This window comes from Furipterus horrens, unplaced genomic scaffold, assembly GCF_987537825.1.
Source record: "Furipterus horrens unplaced genomic scaffold, mFurHor1.1.pri manual_scaffold_3, whole genome shotgun sequence".
Taxonomy (NCBI): domain Eukaryota; kingdom Metazoa; phylum Chordata; class Mammalia; order Chiroptera; family Furipteridae; genus Furipterus; species Furipterus horrens.
Genome location: NW_028327173.1, coordinates 186492087 through 186510916, shown reverse-complemented (window position 1 = coordinate 186510916; position 18830 = coordinate 186492087). Strand labels below are relative to the sequence as shown.

At 51.0% G+C, this 18830-nt stretch overlaps 1 protein-coding gene across 1 annotated transcript in view; it reads right to left on the bottom strand.

Moving 5' to 3' along the window:
* The window catches only part of GALNT16 (polypeptide N-acetylgalactosaminyltransferase 16), a 76101-nt gene extending 68619 nt beyond the window's left edge, over window positions 1–7482 (bottom strand). The window contains exon 1 of the mRNA XM_090271039.1: window positions 6971–7482. Coding sequence (XP_090127165.1) covers window positions 6971–7147 — 177 coding nt within the window. The 5' untranslated portion in view covers window positions 7148–7482. The remainder of the gene's footprint in view (window positions 1–6970) is intronic.
* Between the last annotated feature and the right edge of the window lie 11348 nt (window positions 7483–18830).

Sequence of the window (18830 nt, the reverse complement as noted above, 5' to 3'; positions counted from 1 at the left end):
CCTTCCACTTGGACCACTTCTACCCTTCCTTGCACTGTCCCAACCAAGCGCACAAGCGCACACCACGCAGAGATGGTGCCCTGGGCTTTGGCTATCTGGAACGCACTCTCCCTAGGTGCCTGTATAGCTCACTCTTTCCATTCAACTGCAGCTCAAACACCATCTTATCAGAGAGGCCTTTCTGGGGCATCTTTCTCTCATCTTCCTGTCACCTCTGGCTGCTTTATTTTATTTTCCTCCATAAACACACAGCCCAGGTACACTGCCACCCGAAATTGCCCTGACAAGCAATGGGCAGGACCCTGGAAGGTAAGACAGGCTACCTGTAAACTCTCCCCAGGTTAGATAAGGAAAATGAAAAAAAAAAAAATAAATAAGTGGAATATGGGAATCTCAGACTCAGGGGCCTTGGTGGGGCAGAAAACCTTTTGTGGGCATCTGTGCCCAGGAGCAGGAAAGACACGAACAATCAGCACCAGCGCTTACTACTTTGCAGCTTTGCCTCTGATCAGCCTTGGCCCCCTCTCCTTCCCTGCTTGGCAGCTCCAAAGAAACAGGGAGGAGACAGCCCAGCAGCAGTTACACGTTTCTTTTCGTCAACCTCCGCCCTGGGCTCTGTGTGTTGGGCCATCCCTGCATCCCAGGTGGCCAGGTCTCTTGCGGTGCAGTAATTAGACCCGATTTCAGACTGTTACAGAACTGCCTGACATCTCAGGAGACAGCCGGGACAAGGAGCCTTTTTCCTCCTCCTCTTCCCCATGGCTGTTGGAGGGAAGCACTGACTTCTCTGACAGGGAGTGTGAAGAGAAACGTGCTGGTCGGCCTTTGGGCCATTCTGTGATGGATGGGTTCAGTGAGAAAGTTTTCTTTTGGTGAAAAGAAATCTCTCTCTCTCTCTCTCTCTCTCTCTCTCTGCGACTTTTACCCAGTGGCCTCAGTTCTGTTCCTGCAGAATAATTCAAATAAGTCTACTGCTTTTTCTGTTGGCTCAGTGCAAAGCATTGATGGGGGATTCAGAAGTGTGAGACATGGTGAAGAAGTCTACACTTTAGCTCAGAAATCAAGAATGATTTTATTCAGTCTTCAAATAGTTTTAAAAATAATTATCCTTATTGGCTTTATCATTGTAACATTAATAGATGCTTATTGTAGACAATGTTGGAAAGAGCCAAAAGATGCAACGGGAATTATCCATAATCCTACTTTACTATGCCAACATTTTGTTCCGTATGGTTCTGCAGTTTTCCCCCCAATAAATGTTGATGGAATGAATACAAAGCAGGGTCCTGCTCTCGATGCTCTGAGAAAGCCGAGCTGATGCATCAGATTTGGATCTTACCCTAAAGATGCTTGGGGCAAACAAGACCCTCACATGGCCTTCAGAGGCAGAAACACTGAGCCTCACAGGCACGCAGTAGCTGCTGGGTCACGGGTGAGTCACTGAATCTCTCTAAGCCTCACTTTACACATATGTTAACTGGACCTGATCATGGCACCTTCCCCATAAGTTGTTGAAAGGATTCGAGGCTTGTAAAACACCTAACACAGCGTCAAAGGGTCCAATGAATCAGCCACCATAAATGTGACACAGAGGTGACAGAGATTATGGAGGCTGGATGGGTGTAGAGCAAAGACCACCAGTGCTCAGAGAGAGGTGCAGCCACTTGAAACCCTTTCCAGAGCGGGCTGTACGCGGTCTACAGCCACACCAAGCACAGTGCCCGATTTAGTGAACCGAAGGGCCGCGCAAGTGTAATCATCATAGACTCACGTCTGAAAGCTCTGCTCTCTGCTCTTTTCCAGAAGCCCTGGATCACCTGTCTGTTTAGCTTCCTTGTGTCTTTGCCCTGCTTTTTCCCGGAAAGGTGCTTTGGGTCTCAAGAAGCAGACAGGGATAAATCTTCAATCTTTTGACTGTAATGAACTGTTTGGCTCTAAGCTCACCTCTTAACTCCTGGGCATCCCCTGAGAGTTCGGCCCAACCTTGCCTATCAGTGTCCCTCCACACAGACTTAAATGGCCCTTCAGCACTGCACTCACAGAACCAACAGATAGCCACCAGAGAAGAAAGCCAGGCCCAACACCATCGGTGCAGTGGGGTAAGTGACCAGTATGGGCAGCACCCTATGACTAATCCCATACCTTTGGGCTATAGACCCCCCAGGGGACTCTCCTGCCATCAGGGCCCTGTGCTGTCCCTAACTCCTCGGAGCAGATCTTGACATGACGCAGGATGGGACTCCATTGGCGGAAAATCAGGCCCTTTCAACCTGAACATTTGGCAAAAGGAGTTGTGGGTGTTTGTGCTTCTCCCTCCCCACTGTCTCTTCTGTGTTCCTCACCTAGACAAATTAATTATAAAATCATTTTCTGTCATTTGAGCAAATCACATTCCCATGGTTCCCAAATGCACACATTATAAATAAAATATAAACCCAGACAGATCTAAGTGAAGCCTCTGCTCTCAGAGAACAGCGCTGGAAAGCCGTCACCTGTGTTCTTTTCTGCTAGGTAAGGGGGGATCCCTGCGAAGCCTCGAGGGTTACAAGCCGTAAACCTCATAGTACCCTTCAGGAGAACTCCCTGACGGCCATTTAGTCACTTCTAGAAATGAATAAGTTTATCTGAGGATCAACGGAAATCATCTAACCCAAATTTAACACGTAATATAACCAAGGTCCAGAGATGTCAAGTATATTATCCATGGTCACTCAGCTGTATCCCAATCGTTGGCTAAGAAACTCCAGTTTAGTAAAACTCTTGCCTAAAACTTCCCTAGTTCCAAAATAGGAGACGTTGCAAATGAGTACACCTATCTTTAAAATATGCATAATAGATAGTCTTTTAAAAATATGTCTGTAAAGTGAAATTCCATGTAACACCTTAGCATCCCACCCACGTCTGTTAGAGAATTCACACAGGGAAAACCTGAGTCCCAAGCCCATCACAAATGTTCTTCCCAACTGTGAGGCCTGGAGACTGAAGGCCAGCCATGCCTGTTTCGCCTCCAGTTTCACTGCATCCAGTGCCAGCATGCATCAGTGTAGATTCAAGTGGACGTCCCCAAACCCACTGTCTTACCCATAAAGTACAGCATGGGAAAATCACAAACCCTATCACATCGTAAGCAGCCATTGAGGGATACAGTCAGTATCTCCTTTTTGTTTTACAGAGACCATGACCAATTTTTCACATCAAAATCTGTGACACATGGGCTGACAGCAGGACAGCATATTAAAAATCAGGACTTCCACAAGAAATCAGGGCCTTATGGTTGCCATGCCGACACCCCACAACATCAGACAAGTGCCTCTGAGGTCCAGAAGCAATTTGGCTGGCTTCGAATAGCCCCGACACTGCAAAGGCAGAGCTGCCTCCTGGTCATGCCGTGCCGCTATGCAGACCCCTCCCTTTCCCAACTCAGCTCTCTGGTTCCCCAGGGGAGTGAGGATGACGCCACCCGTCTGAATTTTCTCACCCTCTGTCAGCAGGGCTGGCCTCATCATTCTCTAAGAATCTAAAAATCCCCATGCAGTGTCCTGGCCCCATGAAAGCGAGACGTGTTTGGGAATGGCAAGAAGATCAGTGAGAAGTCAACCAGATTTCAGGGAGAAAGCCAATCCTCAACTGCACCTGAACCTTTTTTTTTTTTTTTAATTTGAGCTGCAACCTGAGTGATAATGCTGAGTAATCAAAGATCACAGGAAAGTCATGTAGAAAGGGGAAACATACTTGTTTGGCACCCTTAAACTTAAAAGATTAGTTTTGTTCCTGGAGCCTGTAGTAAGTGCTCAACAGATGGGGCAGATCCCAGAGACAAGGGGAAGGGGCATTACCAAATCCTATAATATCTTTCCAAGGTTGCGATCCCTTCACCTGTCACCCATCTTGTTTTAATCCAGTCCCTTTTGCTTTCTAGTCTCAGAGCCTGCCTTATCTAATCAGTTTAGCTCTGCCCAAATCTCACCACCTCTCCAAGCTCCTCAACCTTCGGAGGAACAGGAAAAATACCCATTTCTCATACCCTCTCCCTCCAATTCTCATTTTTCCCTTAGACTCCGCCAACCATATTGGTTTTTTCCGTGTTTTCAATTTCTTATTTTGGATAATACCTCAGTACTCCTTTTTTAAAAGTTTCAACCCAACTGTAATTGTTCTGACCTCATCCCTCAACTCTCCTTTCTCTAAGGCCCTTCAAGTAACCCTTCCCTCAGGCCCCCCACTTCAAGTCTCCCTTCCTGTAGCCTCCAGCACTCAGTTTCCCCTAACTTTATTCCCTGCTCCTCCAGTCCTCGCTCCACTCTTGCCTCCATCCCTCTGGCCACTGCACCTGCACCTTTTAAGTTGCACAAAATGTTCAACTGCTGAAGAAGCTGAATAGGCATTCCCCTATCTCCTAGGTTAGGTAAGTCAGCCTGGAGCTGGGAGTGAATGACGTAAGAGAGAGGTCTGCAGCTAGGACCACAGACTGCTCTCGTAGATGGGCAGAAATCTTACTTCATTCATCTAACTGGTACTCAGGTCTTGCTGTGTGCATCAGCATGGGGGTGCAAGAAGCTTCCTGCACAGCCCCTGCGTGGTAGCGTACATTCAGGGGGAGGCAGGACAATGACTGAGAATCCCACTGAAGTGAACTGCCTCGGAACATAGGGACACAACACAAGGCTGTGACAAAGGCAGTGTGTGTCTGGGGACCAGTGACTACAGAACAGACACCCAGGGTTAAAGCTTAAGAACGGGGAGGAGGCTGACTATGCCCCTATGTGGCCAAAGAAGGTTCTAACCACCCACTCCCCAGGAACTTCCTCTCTCCCTCTCTTCCTGCACCTCCACTCCCTGGCTCCTTCACCTTTTCAAGTCGGCCTCCACTTCACAGCCCTTTTCTAATCTGCAGCAACTCAAACCCCAAGGAAGCAGGACAGGGTGAGAGGATGTTCACTGAAACCCGCACCCCCATGACCTCCACTTCCCACCCCTCAAAATGAGTGCCGCCTGCTTCCAGCAGTGTCCCCCCTCCCCCCTACCATCCTGGGGCTCTCAGTCTGAGCGGCCTTTTGGGCTGATCTCCAGGGGCCCTGGGAGGAGGAGCAGGGGAGAGGTCCAAGAGCAAGGTCAGGACTCCAAAGGAGAGACAAATGGGCTGAGATCCCGCCTGGGGTTCTCAGCAGCAGTCTCCCTGTGCTCTCCTCCCTTCCGTTTTCCCTCCTCTCTCCCCTCCCCCACCTCTTCCAGCTCAGACCCTCCTCCACACGCAGAGGACAGAACATCTGGCCAGCCTGCCCGTCCCCTGCAGCTCGGGGCCCACCTACCCGAGACCAAGGTTGGATGTAAAATAGGGGCAGCTTGGGTGAGTCCCTGGTGTGGAAGCTCAGGGTGTGGGTACATGGGGCCACTACTGGTTTGGCCAGTTCCACCCCAATCTGTCAGTCCACCCAGATCCCAGCACTCTGGAGCCTTTTCCTCATCAGCCCTTGTGTCCAAACATTCACAAGTGCTTTGGAACCAGTGTCCTAGTGACAGAAAGGGACATTCCACCTAATCAGGCTCACCGCCATAGAGTTCAACCAGACAGGGGTCTGGGAAGTGGGGGAGGGGGCTGGGGAAAACCAGCAAACCCCAAGGTCTTCTTAGGCAAAGCCAGGAAATATAGTTCCTTCGCAGGGGATTTTTACTTCCAGGGTGTGTAGCAAGACACAGAATCTGGGGTAGAATGGGAATTTGAGAGATTCCACACCGACGCCCCCACTACCACAACCACATTCTCGGGGCACAGCTGCCTCTGCACAAACATCTCAAATTCTCCACACAAGCCTTCGCCCTCCTGACCCTGCACCTCCGCAGGAGCTCCTCACCCCTCCCTCGCCGGGCCCACATCTCTTCAAGTCAGAATGGCCGCCCTGCTCCACTCCCCACCCTCAGCCACACACTTTGCTCTTCCTCCTCCTGGTCCATGTCTGGCCAGACTGCATTCACCCAGCAGTTGGTCCCGAGGGTCGCCCATGGATTTCGCCCACCACCCGCCCGGGTCGGAAGAACGCAGCCCGCCGGAGCGCGCCTGTCCGTGGGTCCCAGAGCCTGCGGCCTCAACAGGTGCCCCTGCCACAGAGCCGTCACCCTGCGCCCCGGCGGAGGCGGTGGCAGAAACGCCCCCTGCAGGACGGCGGGGACTCCGCACGCCCCAGCCCCGGTCCCTGGAGCGCCTAGGGCCCCGGCAGGTCCGCCGAGGCCCTAGCCGTGCTCTGCCGCCTTTGTTTCCCCGCTCGCCTTAACCTCTCGAGGCTGACCTCTTGAAAGGAAATCTCCGAGCCTGGCCGCAGACACTGCCTGCTCACCTGTTTGTGATGGGGTGAGGGGTTGGTACAGGACGAGACCTTTCCCAGACCCAGAGAACCCCTGGGGTGCTGGTGGGGGAGTACTCCGTGTCAAAGAAGCAGGTTCAAGTTGACACGGGCTAAGGAGATGCAAAGCCGGGCGCAGCCCATAACGATCCTGCCTCACCTAACGTCCCCACCACACGTCCTTGGCCCCCAGGAGGTTGTAGAGGGGGTGCGCATGGCCACCTATGCTCTTAAGCCGTGCGCTGTTCTCACTGCCGGCTCGCTGCGCGCAAGGTCCAGCCGCCTTCCAAAGAGGGCGACGCACCGGCAACCCCGCACCTCGGCCCCGCGGCGCAGTGCCGAGAGAGCCGCCACGTTCCCAGTCGCTCAAGCACGCCGGGCCCACCAAACTTGCAGCACTTTCTCCCAACCCCCACCCGCTGTCACCCTTCCTCCATCCGTGCGCCCTGGCCTTGCTGGCCCGATGGAGGTTGCCATAACAACGTGCTGGAATGCTCCAACATATACAAAGCCGGCAGGGCGCGGCGGGCACGAAGCCCCTGGTCCGGCCCCGCGCCCTCTGCAGCCCCGCGGGGCTAGGACGCGCGCCGCGGCTCCCCGGCTGGCTGCCTGGGCGCACAGGGAGGACTCACAATAAGCGGGATGGTGCGGTCTTCGCGGAGCTGCTCCGGCCTCCCGCCAGCCCTCTGAGCGCCCCGGCCGCTTGAGGATGCTGCGTGGGCTCGATTGTCCTGCCATAAGTAGTAGAAAGTGCCCAGGATCCAGGCTACGGTCAGGATGGCGATGGCATTGGCGCGGATCTTCCTCATGGTGGGCGGGTGGGCGCCCCGAGTAGGGGCCTGGGTCGGCGAGCTTTAGGGGCTGGGGCGGGGGCGCTCGCAGCCCCAGCTGTTTGTTTTCGCTCGCGCCCGGCTGCTCAGTCCTGCTGAGCAGAAAAAGGAGAGAGGTGGGGGGTGGGGGGTGATAGGGAAAGACAGGCGCGCGAAGCGATCCTCACGGTCCTAATGCCCTTCAGTCCCGCGCGCGCGTCCCCTGGGGGCCCATTCATTCGCACGCAGAGCTTGCCTAGAGCTCCAGCCCGCGCCGGCTGTCCGGGCCGCTGCGCTTCGGAAGAGAAGCACAAGTGCTAAGTGGCGCAAGAAGAAGGCCCGGAGAGGCAGACGCCCGCGGCAGAATGGCGACGGGCCAGAGCTAATCTCGGCTCCCAACGCTCGGCGACAGAGCGCCCAGCAGCTGCCCCCGCGCGGCCTTGGTCGGTCCCGCCTACCTCCACCCACCCCCGGGCTGAGCGGCCCTGAGTCACCAGCTGGAGATGCGCGACCCCGGCCTGGGCCCGCGCCGCGGAGCTGCAGATATGAGCTGCGCTTGAACTGCGCTCTGGCGCGTTGTTGAAGTTATATTCTGCGAAGGGGCGGCTGGGCCAGAGGAAAGTCTCTAGTTTGCACCATAATTCTCCGCAGCCTAGGATTCCAAGCCGACCGAGGGCCCGCCCTGAGGAGGGATCGAAAGCTAGTGCACTTGACATTCGAAGAGAGCGCTGATTCACAGTCAGTGAAAGGAGAATGGGGGTACAACCAACCCTCATGTTCCATTGGCCTGGGGCTCCCAGCTTTCATGATGCTTTCCTCCGTCTTGCCTCGCTGTCCCCTGGACAACCCTGAGGTATCACCATCACCATTTCATCAGGAAGAAGGGAGACCAGAGACTGGAAGATTCGCCTAGGGCCATGCGACTAATTAGTGGGCAGAGCCCAGTCCAGAAGCCATCTCTCCATCTGACACTTTGGACAAAGTAGGAAACACAGTAGTCAGAGTCACAGACACAGAAATCATTGAGATTCTGCCCCAGCCCCTGGCGGCACTGAGAATCTCATGCGAACTACTTTTACTGAGGCAGAAGACAAGATGGGCTAAATTGGTTCTAGAAGGCCCGCACAGGGCTGGCAGGCACAGAGCAGACACTAAATAAATAGATGTTAAATAAACAAACCAAGTGGGGATCACAGAGGGAGAAATAATGTATTGCAAGGTTAGGTAAGGCTTCTTACAGAAGGTGGATAAATCTTTGAATAAACTCTTAAGATGCAGGGAAGGAGGAGGGCAGGGCAGAGTATCAGCTGCATGAGTAGCAGGAGAAAAGGTTCTAAGGAGGGAAGTAGTTGATGTGTTCAAGGAAAAAAGTGGCCTGGCGTTGCTGGGGTGCAGGAGGCTGGGGTGGTTTTGGTGGAAGTTGAAGTTGGCCAGGCTGGGCGAGTCTGGTCTCAGGAGGCTCTCGAATGCTGGGGAGTTTGCTTCCTGCTGGTGCTGCTGGACAGTGGCTGATCTGAAGGCCCACAAAGGGTCCCGATCACTAAATGAAGCCACTTCGGGAAACAGGCACACGGTCGTGTCACAGAATGTGCTCCCTACTCCACTCACCCCCACATCATCACCACTCATTTCCCCATTTCTCCAGCTCTCAAGACTGACCCACACAAGTAACAGATGCAGGAATTATGTGGCAGATGCAGTGGTCACATCCTCTGTGGGAGGCCAGGGCGACCTTGCTCCTTAGGAATCAGGCCCCAGGGGAATCTCTAGACAATAAGGAAGTATAAGAGAACTGTCCTGCTGGTGTCCCCACTTCCACACAGGATTTCTGGTCAGCCAGGTTACCATAGGCTGCACCCCTCATCCCAGCCTGGTCTATGCATGTCTAGTTGCCCTTGGTCTTGAGAGATCCAGGTGAGAAGATGTGGTACCCAAACTCATTAAATTAACCCCTAGTGAAATTCAGCCCTAGGCACGGGGAATGAAGCTGGACCATGCCAAACTGAAATCAGGCTGGTGGGTTTTCTGTTGGCACCAGAAGAAGGGCTCCATGAGAAGAGGGAGGGAAGGAAGAGCTGGAATTTAACAGTTTCTACAAGTCTCACTCCTTACTCCCCAGGGCTCAGTGGAGAGGATGCTACACATCTGCACCAAATTGTAACTCCCCAGTAGCTCTGTCCCAAAGAGAAGCCTTCCCCATCCCACCTCACCCCCACCAGAAAACTCTGTAGGAGCAGTGGCCTCTCTGGATGGTGGTTGACTTCACAGCCAACCCTTCCTTAGAAGGACACAATAAACTTCCCTGGGGGTGGGGGACAGAGGGCAGGTAATGACCATGCTCCTCTGACCACAGAAATTTGCCATAGAGGGTGAGTGATGGACCTGAAGCTACAGGGACCCTGGAAGAGATGAGAACTGGCAGCTGCTCCCTCGGCCACAGCTCATGGCCTTTCTTCCAGAGTCTAATTTCAAATAGGTGCAGAGCTGAGCCTCAGCATCCCTGAGGTGGATTTCTGTGTTCAGAGGTGACAGTGAGCATTCTTTCCGCTCTGGTACTATGAATGGATTCCAGCAGAACCATAGAATCAAGCGACACCTAAGAGACAGTGTTGCCTAACAATTGTCGAACTTCTAAAACAACAGGAGTGATAATAATAGCTACAGTTCACTGAGTACATAGCAGGTGCCAGCTGCTGTGCCGCATCTCATGCACATTATCTCTAATACGCCCACCGCCGCAGATGAGGGCTTGGAGGCTCCGCAGGGCTCTCCATTGCCGAGAGCCCTACAGCACGTAAGTGGGGGGCTGGATTTCAGTCCTTTTTCCATGGAAGTGTCTGGGCATGACTGCAGGGCTTCTGCCACCCCCTGGGAAGTCTGTAGGGAGGTCAGCAGTTCTGTATGCAAGGAGTGCACCTCCCCTTCTGGGCCTCCACTTTCACCTCTGTAAAAGGGGGGATGCAGAGAAATGAACTCCAGGGTCCCTCCAACTGCACTATTTTGGACTTCCAGGTCCTTGGGCATGTTCTCCCTTGTGGCATTCCTTTGGGGCATGGTCCCCTTCTCTCTTAACGCTGCTTAAGCCAGCACTCAGGTAAGCTCGGCAAAGTGCCATGTGCTCCTGCTGCTCCCAGAGGCCCCAGGGCACCCTCTGCCCCTGCGTTGGATGTGGGGATTTGGGAGGTGGTGGGTAACGGGTGGGGGGGGTGGGGGAGTGGCATACCTCAGTGTAAGACCCTAGCTTTGGAGTTTGATGACCTGAATTCAAATTGTTGGTTCTGTCACATATTAGGAGAGTGACTTGGGCAAATTCTTACCCTCTCCTAGCCTCAGTTTCCTCAACTGTAAAATGTGGCGTGACAGTCCTTAACTTGCAGTGTTTCCGGGAAAGGCGGGATGAAATAAAGCACACAAAATCCAGCCGAGCCCCCTGGAGGCCACTGTCACAGGCACTGCTACTGGCCACTGGGTGAGGAGGGCTCCTGAAGGGCCTACCTCGGGCACACACACAGCATTGCTGACCAGTGCTGAGGAGAGTGCAGCCACCAGACAGGCCTCTTCAGACACACCCAGGGGCCAACAAGGACATCTGCCTGCCTCACAGGTGGGGGGCTGCCTCTTCCCGAGTTTCTGCTGAGTAGACGGGAGGCAGGGCTGGAGGGTTGGGGGGTCGGAGTGTGGGGCTCCAGCCTCTGCTTGTGTTTATTCTTTTCAACATTTTATTTATTTATTTTTGGGGGGGGGGAGAGGGAGAGAAACATCAATGTGTGGTTGCCTCTTGAGCGCCCCCAACTGGGGACCTGGCCTGCAACCCAGGCATGTGCCCTGACTGGAATCAAACCGGTGACCCTTCAGTTCACAGGCCAGTGCTCAATCCACTGAGCCACACAAGCCAGGCTGATGTCTGTTCTTGATGGCATACATACACATTGCCCTTGAGTCCCTGTGCCAGCTCAGAAGCATCTTGTCCTGTCTGCAGCTGCAGTGGGGGCCCAGAAGGTGGGTGGAGGGAACAGCTTAGACCCCCATGTCTGCTCTAAGCAGGAAAGGAGGCAGGGAGGGTGAATAGAATGTATGTTACCATGCATCAGGCGCGATGCCCATACACAATCTCAGAACACTCCCCAGGACCCTGTGAGGAAGGTGTGACCATCTCTACTTCACAGACGAGAGACTGATGCCTGCAGAAGTCAGGCAGGGACTAAGTAGCACATATGCCACCCATTGCCAGGTGACCACAGTTAATGCGCCAGTGCATCTGAGGAAAAGTTATTTATAAGTTCAGTTTACATAAACTGTGATAGTTCGAGGAGAAGACCTGATTCTTTGAAAGGAAGTCAAAGAGTTGTTTTTTGTTTTGTTTTGTTTTTTATTGATTTGAGAGAGAAGAAAGGAGGGAGAGAGAGAAACATCAATTTGTTGTTCCACTTACTTACGCATTCATTGGTTGATTCCTGTATGTGCCCTGACCAGGGATTGAACCCACGACCTTGGTGTATTGGGATGATGCTCTAACCAACTGAGCTACCTGGACAGGGCTTGAAGAGTCTTATTAGTCATCATTCTATTTTTCTGATAACCATGGCTTTTCATATCAGTTTCTGCCACTGGAATATCAGCTCCGTAAGTGCAGGGGTTCTGATATTTTGTTCACCACTGTTTCCTCTGTGCTTAGAACAGTGCTTGGCATATAGTGGCACACAGTATATGCTCATTAAGTATCCACTGATGGAAGCGAGGGAAAGAGGGAGACAGAAGTAAGGAAAAGGGCAGGGTAGTTCTGTGAAACATGCACTTCTCTTAGGTCAAGCACTTGAGAGTCGGGTGCAGGAAGAGTCCAGAGAAAAGGAGGGATGCACTTAAGGTCAGCGTGGGCCAGCATAGCGAGTAACCCAGGTTCCCTAACTGTGCTCCCTCAGAAGCAGCTGGCTCCCTCCCCCAAACCCTGCTGCCCAGGACGAGGGGTGAGAAAGTCCTCTGCAGTCCCATCAGAAGGCAGGGAAGCAATGTCCCCAATTTGATGGATAACTGCAGGAACTACTAATGTCATTACTGATCATGAAATACCCCAGCTGTTGCATTTGGGAATAATAGGATTTCAGAGTCTGAAGGCTAATTAGAAATGTGTCAAATGCTTTTCTGTTAACAGCAAGGAATTCCTACCAAGGAGAAATGCATAAAGAAAGCCAGCTGGTCAGCAGAATTGATCCCAGAGGCAGAGCACTGTCCAAGTGCTTCCTGACCTCCCCACCTACACCGCCTTCTTCTTGGTCCCTTCCCCTCCCCCACAGCCTCAGCGGAGCTGAGTGGCAGAGGTCTTCACAGCAGACCAGATGGCCCACAATGCTAGTCCAGTGCTTGTCACATGCCTGAACTCCCTTGAATGGGAGTTCCTCTGAGCAGGGCCTGTGTATCACCAGTTCCCAGCACAGTATTAGGCATCATGGCAGCACTCACTAAATATTCGAGCAATGAGCAATGAATGAATAAACATCTAAGGCAGCAGGCTGCTGCTTTTCCCCATTCTGACCCAAGAAAACGCCACATAGCCCAATCAAGTTGTAAAGCCAATGACTGTTTGCCCATGGGGGTGATATTTCCAGTGCCTTTCTTTTCTTTCCTTCTTTAATGCCTACCATGCCAGGCCCTTCTAGGCTCCAGGGATATAAAAATGAACAAAACCTGATCCCAGCTTCTGACAAGAAATATACATAAATGGTCCAGATTATATAATAAGAGTTCCATAAAAGCCCAAAGAGGCAAACAAAGGAACTAAGATGTGGAAGTGTATGGGAGCTCAGGAATAGTGTGTGGTTTGGTGTGTATGGTCAGGGGTGGTGATGGTAATGAGGCTGGCGAGGCAGGTGTGGACCAGTTAACCAACGTCTTCTATGCCTTTGTAAGAACTTTGGACTTATTCTGGTAAGCCATGGAGAACTGTCCAAGAGTCTGAAACAGAGTGACATAATCAGTTATAAATTGTAGTGAAGAGGCTGAAGACTAGTGGCAGGGGAACATGATGATACTGCAGCAGTCCCAGCAAGCAATTCTGTGGGCCTGGATTAGTGAAGAAACACTGGAGCAGAAGAGAAAGACATTAGACTCAAAGGATTTGGTGATGAGTGGAGGAGAGAAAAAGGATTTGAGAATAACATGTAAATTTCCTGTGCAGGAGACAAGTGCTTTGGTATAAGGTAACCATGAACTGAAATGGGGAATACAGGTGGTGCAGATTCTGGAGGCACGATCCCCTGAACTTGAGTTCCCTGTGGTCCATTCAGCAAGGCAGCTGTGAATCCAGGTCTGGGGCTCAGGAAGAGGAGTGGAAGAGGCCAATCAGCTAGAGATAGGAAAACCAGAATACAACTGGGGCAAGACATTGCTGGGTGGCTGCCCATGTACCCAGCACCTAGGCATGGAGAGGAGGCTAAGCCTTTTGGATCCCTCATGTGATGAGGCAGAGAACTGGTTTGTGTTTTGTTTTGTTTTTCTGTCTCCATCAGATGCCCCGATTCAAGGCCCTGAACCCAGGTTCTTAAGAATACTCATTTCTTTATCAAGGACCTCATCATCTGGTACATATTAGGATGGACCTCACACCTAGGGCTAGAACAAAATTTGGCTCACAAAGAGGTCAGATGATAAGACCAAAGAGAATTTGAATTAACGAGATCTATGGTTTTCGTCCTGTTTTTTCCTTCAGTCTAACGGTGCCTGTAACTGATACTTGCGTTTTTTTCTTTCTTTCTTTAAAGATTTTATTTATTTATTTTCAGACAGAGGGGAAGGGAGGGAGAAAGAGAGGGAGAGAAACATCGATGTGTAGTTGCCTCTCATGTGCCCCCACCAGGGGACCTGGCCCACAACCCAGGCATGTGCTCTGACTGGGAATCGAACCAGCAACCCCTGGGTTCGCAGGCCAGAGCTCAATCCACTGAGCCACACCAGCCAGGGCTTTTCTTTCTTTTTTAAAGAAGGTTTTACTTATTTATTTTTAGAGAGTGGGGAAGGGAGGGAGAGAAAGAGAGAAACATTAATATGCAAGAGAAACATCAATCAGTTGCCTCTCTCACGCCCCCAACCAGGGACCTGGCCCACAACCCAGGCATGTGCCCTGACTGGGCATCAAACCAGTGACCTTTCAGTTTGCAGGACGATGCCCAACCCACTGAGCCACGCCAGTCAGGGCATGCTTGCATTTCCCTTGAGGAACTGGGAAGCAGAAATTAAGAGAAGGTTCTCAGGAATGGTATATTTTGAAGCTCTCAGCAAGGCTGAAAATACCCATCGATATGTTTTGAAGTGTAATTTCCACTCTGTTACCAGCCAAAATAATTGAACAGTAATGCAGAAGGCATGTTACATCAGACCTACATTGCCTGGAAATGTACCAGTGCCAAGCGATGGAGTGTTTTTACAGCCAGTGTTTAGTCATACATGTCCCCTCTCACCCAGCCACCCTCTGAAGCCATCAAAAGGCCCATCAATCTGGCTTGGATACTGAAACTGTTCATAGTGTCTGGAGCTGATGTCAAAGCAGACAGAACTTTTTAAAAAACCATCCTGCCATTGTGTCAGCATGTGAAGCTTGGGGTGTTGCCTTCTGGTAAGTGGTATAAACAGTTGGGGCTGTCAGTGCTCAAGGAGCCAGTAATGGCAGAGCTCTGTGGTGGCAGGGCCAGGCACATCCTCCCCTCTCCCTTGGCATCCTGGCCCTGTGTCTGCGTATAGGTTGTCCTCTTACTCTTGTGTAGGTTGGCATTTCTCCCTCCAGCCCAACAAAAAGATGCCTATTTCTGCCTCCAGCCCTGCCTGGACTGTAGGTCCGAAGGCTGCAAGTTCTTCAGCAGAGGGGTGGTGGTGTGCGCCTCTAGACAGACAGTAGGCATTACCGATTTTCATCTTGCCTTCTGCCAATGCCTATGTGTGTGCATGTGTGTGCATGCTGTTTCCAAATTGGAATTTGACTTCAGGTTTTTCCTTAAATTACTGATTTCTTTCCCTATATTTGTGTCCAATGATAAAACTTCTGAATCCAAGTCCAATCATTTGTCTTTCCTTCCATTTCTGAATCACATATTTTATAAAGGCCGAATCACATATTTCATAAAGGCCAGTGCCTAAAGATGGAGCATTTAGTGTGTCCTTGGGCATGGGATGACTAGGAGGTGGGAAACATGGGTATGATTCCCAGGTGTGCCATTAGCTAGCGTGGTGACCCTGGTAGGTCACCTGGACCTCTTTCTTATGTTTAAGATAAAATCTTCAGTACAAATGACTTGGAGAGTCCTTCCTAGTGCTAGTGTTTTAGGATTCTAATTACTTATTTTAATGTTTTCAGCCATTCCCTGCCCTAGCAAGAATTATTGGCAATGAACTGAGACACAGTTGTCTTTATTACCATTTGGTTCCCCTGAATATATTACCTACATATATATACGTCCAAAAAATTTAATTATTCCATTGAATCAATCTGAAAACTTTTGGATTACAACACACCTAAAAAGGATAAATGAGAAGAATGTACAAGAAACTGGCACATCCAGGGATGCCTCCGAGGAGCGGAATTTGAGAACAGGAGTGGGAGACTTTTCACTGTATATTTTGTGCCTTTTTAATTTTTTGCCACATGTATTTATCACCTCTTCCATTAATTAATTTTTTTTTTTTTTTAAGCAAGAGAAGAGTTTTCCTTTTTCTTCTACCACAGGCCTTTCTGCAGCTCAGTTCCTGGGGGAGAGGAGCCCCTGATGGGCCTGCACCACACACTGGAAGCCACCCCTCAGCCCAGACCCTGCCTAAGACCAACTCCAGCCAGGCTGGCCAGCAGCCCTGCTCCATGGCTGCCCCGTGCACAGGAGGGGTTCTGTGGGTGCATACCACTGCTGGCTGCCCTTGCCACTGACACTCAGCTGGGCTGTCAAGCTGGTATAGGGACTCCATTCAAGGAGTCCAGTCAGGGGCTGGCTCCCCTGGCTCCAGCAGCCAGATGGGCAAAGGGACCTAAGAGTTCAGCAAAGGCACAGGTGCATCCAGCCTCAAATTCTCCAGATCTTGCCATTCCCTTTCAAAGATAGACTGTCTTTTGTTTTGTTTTGTTTTGTTTCCTGCTCATACAACATGAGGACAGGAACAGGGAAGAAAAACAAGCAAAAGAACCAAAGACAAGGGGGGGAGAAAGGGTCCTGAAGGGTTCCTTTCCTCCTGGCCCAGCGCCCACGCCAGGAGTCTCCACTTGGCAGAGCTGGGCTGGCGCCTGCAGGGCCCAACTGCCCTTGTTTCCATCCCTTGACCTGGAGCCTCTGCGGCTTTCCCTCAGGACATCCAGCTTCCACCTGGCCTTCCTCTTCTGCCCCCTTTCCTGATTATCACCTTGGATGGGTGCAGGCCCGTCACATGTGAGTCCCTCACTTCCCTCCACCTCTCCTCTGATTTCTCTGACTCCTCCTCTTGCTTACCAATGTGGCTTACCGATTACACTGCCACTCTGCCCAGAAACATCTGCCATCTTTAAGGTCCATTCCCCAGACAGGAGCTATCACCTGCCCCCTCACTGGGGTTGGTCAAGGTAGGTTCCTCCACCCTCCACTCACATTCCTTGCACCCAACTTCTCAGGTGGGGGTGGAGTGTTCCCCAACAGGCCATGGGGAGGTGGGGGCAAGAGGACAGTTGGGAAGAGATGACAGAGGCAGACAAGGAGCAGCAGATGGAGCTGTGCACGTGGTAGTGTGGACCGAACAGACTCCAAGGGATGGAAAGATACAGCACAGGAGGAAAAACAGCTGCAGGGAAAGATAAAGCAGAGAGCGAAAACCAATACAAGTGTAATCAGTGCTAAGACCAGAAGGGCCTGAGGGTGGTGCAAGGGCAACTAACGCCAGTGCAGTGAGGCAAAGAAGAGAGGCAGGAGGCCGGGGTGGCCCGTATTCGAGGGGTTGGAAGCCGCAGGAATGGCGCAACAGAAGCCTTTCAGGAAGGGTCACTCCCCTCCCAAGCTGTTGGGCTTATTGGCTGCAGTGAGCAGAATCTATTTAAAACATACCAGGCATTTTGCCTCATCCTGCCTCCCTGCCCAGAAAGGGCTGGAGCCAAAGGGAACCTATTCCAGCGTCAGGACCCTGCACAGACCACAGGGCTGCGACCATGAAGACCCCTGCCCCATCTGAGAATCACCTGCCCCTCCACCCCCACATAAGCTGCAGGGGTACTAAACTCACAGCATATTGGTCGCAGGCCCACAGGTTGCTTGCTGTGTTACCCACTTCCATTGGGAAACACTCGGTGAGCTCCTTCATTCTGTCTTCAAGCTTGTCAGAAGGCAGATGCTGCTCAAATGTGACATCTGCTCTAAAGGGATGCTGAAAGAGGCTCCCTAGCCAGTGGGAATACTCTTAAGGATGACAGGAGAGGCCTTGGGTTATTAGGTTACAGCAAGATGAAGAAGAGAGCATGAAAAGACGTCAGGATAAAATGGCCCTAGGGAAGCCATATGGAACTTGAATTGGAAAACACCAAGAACCTCGCTCCTTTTCCTGGAGTGTGTACCTTTGGGAAGCGCTAAGCCAGAGAAGACATGATTCCTCATCCACCTGCCGTAGAGGAGTACAGAACAAGGATGGGAGCTAGGAGGAGCAGCCGAGGAAAGCTGTCCAAGCAAGCATCGTTTTGTTCTCTGACTGAGAAGGCTGGGAATGAGAGGCTCCTTCCCTGGCTGTGGAGCCTGTAAGTTGTGTAAAATAGTGCTCTGCCTGAGATTTATAAGTGATTTATTGATTTATGATCAGATCAAATTTTGCCTGCCAAAGAAGTTGGCTTTTCAAAATAAATTTGAGGTCAACCCTATGTTTAAAGAGAAGGATGGCTTGTGGAGGTGAATAATCATCACGGTTCACGTCATAACTTTGGAATTTTGAATGTCTGATTTGAGTTGATGTCAGGGTGAGGGTAGGACTGTTCAGCGACCCACCTATAGTTTGCTTTTAGGTTGCAATCCTAAAATTATTATTATTATTAAATAATAATATTTAAAAAAATATTTTATTTATTTACTTTTAAAGAGGGGGGGAGGAAGGGAGAAAGACGGAGAAAAACATCAACTGGTTGCCTCTCGCATGCCCACAACTGGGGGCCTGGCCTGCAACCCAGGCATGTGCCCTGACAGGGAATCGAACTGGCGACCTTTCAGTTCACAGGCCGGTACCCAACGCACTGAGCCACATCAGCCAGGGCTCAAGCATTACTTTAAAACGAAGAAAAAACTTAATAGATAGGTATGTGCAGGAGTTACTGCTAAAGAAATAGGAATTAAAGAAAAACGTTATTGTGGAAAATTTCAAATCCGTATTTAGAAAGCAGCAAACCTAATGTTAAAAATACCCAGCTTCAACAATTATCAGCTCATGGCCAATTCTGTGAGAAACATGGACTTTAAACCAAATGACAGAGAGAACGAACTTTTCAACAAATAGGATTAGTCCTACTGAGGCTGCAGAATCCAAGTTTCTGCAATATATGCCCCAGACTAGAGCCTAGAGAATAAAGAGAAGGGCAGGGAAACAAATTCCTGATTAACAATCAGAGGAAACCTGGGACTTAATAAAGAAAACAAACATCTCTCTCACTCTCTCTTCCTCTGTCTCCCTCTCTCTCTCAAGGCGATGCCATGCACAGGTAACAGTAACA